The sequence below is a fragment of the Asterias amurensis genome, chromosome 4, assembly GCF_032118995.1.
Source record: "Asterias amurensis chromosome 4, ASM3211899v1".
Lineage (NCBI taxonomy): Eukaryota > Metazoa > Echinodermata > Asteroidea > Forcipulatida > Asteriidae > Asterias > Asterias amurensis.
The window spans coordinates 15853310-15862893 of NC_092651.1; the positions used below are offsets into that span (position 1 = coordinate 15853310).

The 9584-nt window shown below is 39.3% G+C and overlaps 1 protein-coding gene across 3 annotated transcripts; it reads right to left on the reverse strand.

The window, feature by feature from the left end:
• Positions 1-727: 727 nt before the first annotated feature.
• On the reverse strand, positions 728-9006 carry LOC139936496 (uncharacterized). 3 transcript variants are annotated; one of them, XM_071931329.1, is made up of 4 exons: positions 8826-9006; positions 7099-7202; positions 5148-5226; positions 728-2517 (listed from the first exon to the last, which is right to left on the reverse strand). In XM_071931329.1, the coding sequence occupies exons 2-4, from the start codon at positions 7159-7161 to the stop codon at positions 2207-2209; spliced, it is 453 nt and encodes a 150-aa protein (XP_071787430.1). In that variant the 5' UTR covers positions 7162-7202; positions 8826-9006; the 3' UTR covers positions 728-2206. The 3 variants fall into 3 exon arrangements, with proteins under 3 accessions (XP_071787430.1, XP_071787429.1, XP_071787431.1); XM_071931328.1 differs by having other exon boundaries at positions 8822-9004; XM_071931330.1 differs by having other exon boundaries at positions 8899-8985.
• Positions 9007-9584: the final 578 nt, after the last annotated feature.

Below are 9584 nucleotides of genomic sequence, written 5' to 3' on the forward strand. Positions count from 1 at the left end.
GATAATGATAGTAGAAAGCTGACCTTGAAAGTTACTCGTTGAGGCATGGTTGAAGTGATGAAGTTTATGAGAAATTAGTAAAACAATGTCACAAAATTACATGTTACATGCTAATTCATCTCCTGAGACGAATATTATTTTTGCGACTTGTTTTAATCATTTTTCAAAAACTACAGCACCTCAGCAAGTAATATTTTAAGGGAAGCTTTCTACCATCATAATTTTCAAACTGTATGAGTTTGGTGTAAATCTTTGGACATTGTGTTTTGTGTTACGTACAAAAAGTATGCAAACTTTTTTCAGATGAATCTTCCTGCATTGTGAAATCAGCCCCCAGGGCTGGAAATAAACCACTCTGGAAATAAACCACTCAATATTTCTTGCTATCTCTTGTTAAAAAACTATCATTTACTTTTAAATCTGATATACAACATGATAAGTGAAAATGTATTTACATACTATATACTAATATCTAAGAAAAAACTTATTTTGACTTTTCTAGAAAAATCATGTTGAGTAAAATGAACAGTTCTTTGTTCAAAATACAATTCCTAAAAATATGAATTATAAGTAGAAACGATCGGATTGATTTCTACAAATTTTCAACTTACAAATGATTTTTACAAACTTGATACCAAAGTCCAAACAATTTATTGTTAGTTTTAGGTATTATAACTTCTTTTTTGATTGGAGGGCAATGTGCTGGGGAGTTCGACTTTTTTTTGAGAAAGAAGGCCCAATTCAAGCCATTTGGTCCATTCTTGCATTTATTTATCTGAGTGTGCACCAATTTTTTGTTTATATATTCTTTTTTTGGGGTGCACTTTTTCTTCTGTACTATTTTAGGGGACTCTATTTTGGACATCAGGGCCCAATTTCATAGAGCTGCTTAAGCACAAAATTTTGCTTAAGCAAAAAAAAAACCCTTGCTTAGTAAAATCAGATTACCGACCAAGACTCCACTCAATTGTTATGCTAAATAAACAACAGCTAAATACCAGTCACAAGCAATGTATATGGCATATGGCATGAAATTTTTGCCAGTAACATAAAACACTACAAGCAGACAATGAAAATTAATTTGTACCCATTCAATCATTTAGCGCCCTTTCACCTTTTTGGAACTGTAGCACAGTACTATGGCAAAAATTAATGACATAAACCACCATCAAAAGTGTTTCCTACAACTAAAAGCTATTCTAAAATGGCTATAAGATTTAAGATTAACAAAAACCAGATAAAACTTAATACTTCCCACTTTAAACCTCGAGTAGTACCCAAGAAGAATTACTCAAGTGTGAGTACAACAACACCGGAGAAGTGGAACAACCACCCAGCATGGATCCGTGGCTTCATTACCAACAATGACTAGGTATAATAGAACATTATGGGAAAAAAAAGAGGCAACATAGTCTTTAAATGAAGTGTGGCATGGCCCATGCACACTGCAATAGATGGATTGCAATACGCGTCATCCTTGTATTAACAAGGGAAAAGTGCATGCGCAGCGCGTTCACTTTCCCCTTGTAACATCAAAGATGGCGGTTGATGACGCGTATTGCAATACATCTATAGAGGACCTAGCCTTGTCCAAGGCTCTTTACGCAAGCACCAGCCCGCTATGAATTCACGAACTGCATAGATATTATACTGCACGGTACATAACAGTACTTGATACCGTGGGGTCGAAGCATGATTTTCGAAGTTGTTGTACCTCATACAACGAGGTCTGTTGTGGCTTCGTTTGTACGAGGTACATGTTCAACAACCTCGAAAAACCATGCTTCGACCCGACAGTATCAAGTACTGTTATGTACCGTGCAGTATAGTATCTTTGCAGTTTGAGAATTCGGAGCGGGCCGGTGCTTGCGAAAAGAGCCTAGGACAAGGCTATAGAGGACCAAGTCTAATGCGGAGACCTTCATCTCATGGCTATTCCCCTAAAGGTGGTCCATCTACTGCCGCGAATGCGATACGCATTTTGATGTCACAATTTCACAACAAATAATATGCATCAGTTGACTTGTGCTCAACTCCTACAAAACATTCGCTGCAAAAAACAGCCATGTGATGTCAAAGTTTGCTTCGCATTTACATTCGCAGGAAGTATGAACCAGGCTTCAGTCAACTTTTCTTAGCTCAACCCAGGCATTGATATTCACGCTTTCCACAGAATTGCTTTTTTACAAGCTTTAAGAGTTACTACCTAGTGTTGATCTCCTTCTCGAGTTATAATTTGTCTACACAGTCGACGTACGACATCAAAGCATTGACCACTCTCGTCAAGTTTGTACAGAAACTCTGCGACCGTAATCTCAACCTCTCGAGTCTCGGAGATATAATCCAGTACATGCTCTGCATTTTCCATCACACGGATTTCCTCACGGGGTACTCCAAAAAGATGGGCCATCTTGACATAGTGAAACCTGTTAGATGTTGCTAGAAGCTGTTGTTTCTCATGAAGTACTTTGTTAAGTGTAGACCTTTCCTGATGATTCATTTCTGCTATTGATTTATCTATACAAAACAAAAATGTACAGAAAGGGTGTTAAAAGGGCTGTGTTGTCAGGATCAAAGCTGTACCCAGGATTTTTAATTTTATTTTTTTAAATAAGGCCATGACCCTCATCAGATGTTAAACAACTGTTTAAAGGCACAGGGGTGGATTTCACAAAGAGTTAGGACTAGTCTTATCTCGATTTAGGGCTAGTTATTCGTCCTAACTTAGGACTATCTATGAAATTTGTATATCTCCTAGGACTAGTCCTAACCTAACTCTTTGTGAAATCGATCCCTGGACACTTTGGTAGTTACTCAAAACAACTATTAGCATAAAACCTCACTTGGTAACGGGTAATTGAAAGCTGTTGATGGTATAAAACATTGTGAGGAACAGCTCCCTCTGAAGTAAACTGTTTTTTGAGAAAGAAGTATTTCTCACTAAAATATTTGAAATTGATTTTGAGACCTCAGAATTTGATTATGAGGTCTCGAAATCAAGCATCTGAAAGCACACATTTGTGCAAAAAGGGCGTTTCTTCTTGCATTATTCTCTCGCACTTTAAACGACCAATTGAGCTCAAATTTTCACAGGTTTGTTATTTTATGCATATGTTGACATACACCAAGGGAGGAAACTGGTCTTTGACAATTACCAATAGTGTCCAGTGTCTTTAACCCCTTTCCACTGAGGTTTCCAAAATATTCCTATGTTCATCCGCAGGATCAATTTCAGGAATTTTTTCAGAATATTTGTTTCTTTTAGAATATCAGAGACACAACGAAAGCATTACTAAATACCAATTATTGTCAGAGTTTCTCTTTATAAAATGCTTTGGCAGCCTTTCTTTTTCTCTTCTGAAAATGTGGTTTATGTTCACAGTGAATTGTCTGAACCTTTGGCAATAAAGCCCATAATCTGCCATAGCATGCTGGAATCTTAGACTCTCCGCCCATGCCAAATACAATGGTAAACATTCATGGCACCTTATCAATCTCTTTTAAGACTCACGCGTACACCTACAAGACAAAGGTTTGGAATAGGTTTGTCTCTCTTTCTACTGAGGGAAATAAACAGCTCAGTTTAAAAGCACACTTCGTTCTCCTCATGCGCAAAAATAATTAGTTCTGGGGTGTATACACATCAGCCAAAGACATCCCGTGTTATTTTTAAATGGGTTTATCTGGCCTTTGTTTGCTTGACCATGGAGTTGTGAATAATATTCCAGCAAGAACTGGCTTAGACCTCACCCCCAATCTATGGGTATGTTCAGACAGCGTACTAACTTAGACCCGAACCGGTCTAACTTTTACGAGCAGCGGGGGGTGGTCGTAAAAATAAAAACCCATTGCGTTCAGACAGCACAGAGTTAAACCCGATCCGGTTTATCTTCGGTTTTAAGAGGTCAAAGTAGACGCGACCCCGTTGCTCTACATCCGGTTTTATTCATCAGATTCACGCACCGAGTATGCCGAGATACTGAGTGCCCCATGCCCTGGATGATCAGACAGGGCATAATTATTGGATACAAATGGCTCACTCGAACGCGGTAACAGTTTTACCGTTGGGAGGATATGGGCACTTAAAACAAACATGAACACGACTCGAAATTATTTTTTTAAACAAACAAAATATTGATACAAACCGCCGAGAAAACTCACCAAAATATTGTCCATATTCCATGAAACAGAACACGTTTCATTTTTGTGTTTTGTTTTATACCACTGTTTCCGATTTAATAAATACTTTTAGTTTGTACTTCAATCGATTGGAAGTTGCGCTCTCAAAAGCTGGTGCCGCGATTTTTATTCCGATTCGTTCATAAACACAACTACACACGTGCAAGTTACGTAAATACATGTACTTTGCAGTATTTTCCCAACTTCCCAACAACGTGGTGATATTGCTGGCGTAGGGAATTTCCCCTACACACAGCCTCGCGCCCACTGCAGTTCATTCTCCTTGATTGAAAGTACAGCACGCTAGTAACGGTGACGGCAATAGAAAGGCACATCCACGGGATCGGTGATGGATAACTATGGGATATCAGAGATTGATCACTATGGGATGGCAGCGCTGTACACATGTGAGAAGCATTACAAAATATGCTTCTTCGCTGCGCTCGTAGTATACGCATGAAAAACAGTTTCAATTTATTGTAGGACACTCAACAAAAAAAGCTTAGAAAATTTTGTTTCAGAATTTAATGAATCATGGGCGTGGGCCTGTGTTAAACTGCATACACCGATCGAGAGGGTTTCGCCAACTCGGTAAGCGGCAAGAAATTAATATAAATACTCGGTGCTTTTCAGCAGAGGCAACAGAAACCGTATACAAGCACTCCGGGTCCCGGGCGTGTGCATTGAACCACACAATGGGTCGTCCGTTGTGAGTTAAAACCGGATGTCATTCTGTCCACACGCAGTGTTAAAAGATAAACCCGAACCGGTTTAGACTTAGACCGCCTCGCTGGACGGTTTAAGTTTTGGGGTTTAAACCCGATCCGGTCTAACTTTATTTGCGTTCACACGCACAAAAGTTGAACCCGAACCGGTCTAAGTGGACTTAGACCAACTTTAGCACGGCATGTGAACGACCTCTATAATTCCCAACAAACAGGATGATGAATTAAAGACTTATTTATTACCTCTCGTTAAATCCATTGCCTGCTGAAGTAGTTGTCTGTCGTTATTGGGCACCCTCAGACTTAGATTGTCCTGACGGGGCTACAGTAGAAACAACAGGAACAAACAGTTATTTGACTCCGTAATAACAACTATTATCTTCAAGTATGCGCTAATCCTCCAATCACATTTGCAGAATGGAATGGTGTTATAAACCTATATTGCACGGCTAATATCACTACCTGCGTGTTGTGTGTTCTATAGCACGCGTCAAGTTTGCTTGAAGATAAATACGGCCTTGTTGGATATGGGACGCAGACGCGCTATATTTTTCCGTATTTCACTCGCGCTTGTGTGATAACTTATATAGTTATTATAATTAATTCCATTGTACTCTATCTCTATCCATTCAGGAGGGCCCGTTTTGGAGGTGTGCAATAAGAAAAAGTCAGTGCCCAGCGCCCACCTCGCAACGACCAGGGCCCGATTTCATAAAGCTGTTTTAAAAGCAAAAAATACTGCATGACAAATTTCTTTGCTAAGCAAATTGAGTGGGAGACCAGGGGTCGATTTCACAAAGAGTTAAGACTAGTCCTAACTTAGGACTAGTCCTAGGAGATATTAAAAACGTAAGGCTATTCTTAAGTTAGGACGAGTGATGTCCTAACTCGAGATAAGAATCGTCTTAACGCTTTGTGAAATCCACCGCAGTCACTAAAATGAATGTAATTTTGGCTGGTAACCTTTTTCTGTGCTTAGCAAGTTTTTGTGCTTATTACAGGCTTTTCGTAATAAGGCCCCTAGTTTGTGTTTATTCTTGGTTTTGTACACAGAAAAAGTAGTGCTCAGTGTACAGCAAGAGTGGATACTGTGAGGTTAGAGTGTGTTTTTCACCTTCATGTCAGTCGTTCAAGTTCCAAAAGTGCCTAAGAACCGCTTTTTGGAATGGTGTCCTCATAGAGAGAAACTGTAGAGGACGCACTGTAGTGTGAATCACTGCCAAGGCCAACTTCATATATTGCCAGCTCGCGACAATGGGCAGCGTGCCGTGTTAATACCTCTCGTCACTAACCCCTGGTAGGAGTGTGCTGAAAAACAATGCTGATTGGCACCTACAAGTGACTACTTTGCCTACCACTTGTTAAAAACTTGTAGGAAGCTTAGTATGCGCATGTCAAATTGTTTTGGGGTGTCTGTTTTAAATAAGTTTGTAAGAAACTTGTCATTGGTTAGCAAAGTACGAGGGTGTGCTGAAACAAGCAGTGTTTAAATATATCAACCATTTATTAAAAGTTTTTAGGAAATGGAAGTTGGATAGTCTAGGCCAGTAGGCTTGTTTGTATACCCCACTTCCTCACTCTCAGAGGGACCGGAGTGTGTTTCCATCGAACGACTGTTTAAAGACACTGGACACTATTGGTAATTGTCAAAGACCAGTCTTCTCACTTGGTGTATCTCAACATACATGTATGCATAAAATAAAAAAAACTGTGAAAATTTGAGCTCAATCGGTCATCGAGGTTGAGAGATAATAATGAAAGAAAAAACACCCTTGTCACACGAAGTTGTGTGCTTTCAGATGCTTGATTTTGAGACCTCAAATTCTAAATCTGAGGTCTCGAAATCAAATTCGTGGAAAATTACTTCTTTCTCAAAAACTACTCCACTTCAGAGGAAGCCGTTTCTCACAATGTTTTATACTACCAACCTCTCCCCATTACTCATTACCAAGTAAGGTTTTATGCTAATAGTTATTTTGAGTAATAACCAATAGTGTCCACTGCCTTTAAACATTACAAAAGCAAATGTTTGTTGACTCTGTAAATTGAGAAATTATCTGTTCCACCTTCGTTTGGATTTATTTCTTCAGTGTCCCCATTAGTTTCGTACAAATGAAAAGCGAGAGAAATGTGCATACATAGCCCGACAATTGGACCCAGATCTTTTATTGTTCATATAAAAATACAATTTTACCTGATGCGCTTGTTGCACTTGAGCTCTACGTGAAGATACTACGATATTTTCTGACTCTGCCATGTTATCCTTTCTTTATAAAGCAAGAGATACTTTCAATTCACCTGTTATTTAAGGAAAAAAAACATTTATGCAGAAATCATTGTTTGGCCAACCATGCTAATAAAATTCAAGTCATTTAAAGGGTCTGTACATTTGGAAATTACTCTGAAAATTAACAGCAACACAATCTTAGGCCCTACTTGGTCAGAATTAAGCACAGCAGCTACGGATAGCAGGATATTTTGAGAGACTTTTTACCTTGAAAGTACTGCTGTTTATGGAAAAGATATCACTTATTGTCCCCAAGTTATGTGAATCTGAGACGCATACCTGAGAGTAGGCTTACGCTTCCCAGATTGTGTATTCCTATTGCAAATTATTCTTCCATGGACATTTAACCGCTACAGGTTTTCGGTATCTTAAAACACGCAACCAGCCCAGTACCACCTTTTGTAAAAGTGATATAGCATTGTGGAGGCCCAAAATGTTGGAGTCAAAGGCATGGCATGGCGGGGAACTTTTTTTTAAGCCTCTGCTCTTGCCAAATCGTACGTACGATAGCGCGTAGCGGAACACACCTCATTTTCTTGTTCTAGGTTAGTTGCGATAACGTAACCCTCCTCCCGACGGCCGCCCAGGCCTGGGCGGCCGTCGGGAGGAGGGTTACGTTATCGCAACTAGTTCTAGGTAGTACTGAGTAAAGCAACTGCATGGATTGTATGTACTGTATCATAATACACACGTTTGGTGGCCGATCATGTCGGTGCTCTGTAATTGTTACAAACACTAAACTAAACAAATTCACATAACACACGTTGTGACATTGTTACTTATTGTCACACACATAGAAGAATTTAGAAAGAGGTAAACATCAAAACAAAAACTTACGGAACTTGAAGTCACTAACTTTATATAGGGTCATTCCGTGTCAAATCACCCAAAAAAAAGGCAATTTTAAACCCTACCCACTTCAAATTTGCTCATAATTGGTTTATGGGCTAATCGTGGCTCAACAAGCTCAAATTTTAAATGGATAACTTTCCGTATGGCGCCACCACTTTTTCACTCATTTTTACAAAAAGGGATATATCAATCAGGTAAATTAGATACTATATTATTTTATTTCGAATGAAAAAGTGGTGGCGCCATACGGAAACTTTTCCTTTTAAATTGCAGCTCCGTAAATTGCAGTTCCGTAAGTTCGTCGCCGGGTCACGTGATCCACAAGGTCAAATTCAAGGTCAAAGTAGAGGTCAAAAGGTTATCATACCTAAACGTGTTCCTACAAAAAAGAAGAAGACATATTTGGAAAGCTTACTCAATTTCCTTTCCAAAGACACCAATTTCAACCAATTTGACACAAAGGTTACCGATTTATGGTCGTTTGAATGTCAGAGGTCAGGCGCATTTTGACCGAAATCAACAAGAAAGAGCATGCCGTGGCGCGAAAACCGTTTATCGGATGGAGCTGAAATTTGAAATTTGAGCTTGTTGAGCCACGATTACCCCATAAACCAAATTTGAGCAAATTTGAAGAGGGTAGGGTTTAACCCATTGGGTGATTTGACACGGAATGACCCTATATTATAACTAACAGCATCAATGGCAATGCGCGTCTACAAATCATGCAAACCATGGAGGTAGGATCCTACCTCCATGTGCAAACTAAGGTCGTTCTTACCTACATGATCTAGCTACCACAGTGACTACAGTGCCCATCCACTTAATACATGGAATTTGTGAACTCAGCGGACTCACCACGCTGCTGATAACTTGTAAACTCGTCGCCCGTCTTGAAATTGTGTGTCTTTGCCGGTGTCTTTCGAAATAATTACGCCAGATGCGGGGAATTCCCTGACGTACCTGTATGGTCAGCTTTACGGAGAATGCGAAATGTTTAACATTACTGACTAAAATACTATGCTCAAATGCAAATTGTAATGTCGTTTACATTGGATTTATATGTCATGTACTTCGTAGATAAATTTTAAAAACCAAATCATAGAAATTTATAAAATTGTATGTTTAGATTGTCTATGACTTGGGTGTATTTTTTACTACAAAAATGTACAACTTTATTGCACTGATGGCCGTCTATAGTTTACCTCTTCACGACGAGTGGGGGCGCCCTTAAAATTAAACGTGGAGTTTAAAAACAAACCTTTCGTCTGCATTTGTACTGAGATGAGTAAAACTGACATTTTGTTTGAAACGTCTCTCAGTGTAATCTGCATGGCGGTATAGACATCTGATACTTGTAGTGTGATGATTAGCAGCCACTTTTCATTCAATATTGCCATCTCTTTTCCGAAAAAGGGGTTAAACCTTCCACGCTCTTCCCATGCAAAAACAAAATATTAGGTTGGTTGCCCACAACACATCCCACAATTTCACAGAGCGCCAGTTCAGTCGAGCGCCCTCTGTTCTAGCACAACCTAGCTAAG

Excerpts from the sequence above, each read along its gene's own strand:
- LOC139936496 (XM_071931329.1), bottom strand. The coding sequence starts at position 7,161 with ATGGCAGAGTCAGAAAATATCGTAGTATCTTCACGTAGAGCTCAAGTG. Across the intron at positions 5,227-7,098 it reads AAGTGCAACAAGCGCATCAG|CCCCGTCAGGACAATCTAAG; the intron begins GTAAAATTGTAT and ends TTTCTACTGTAG. Across the intron at positions 2,518-5,147 it reads GGCAATGGATTTAACGAGAG|ATAAATCAATAGCAGAAATG; the intron begins GTAATAAATAAG and ends TGTTTTGTATAG.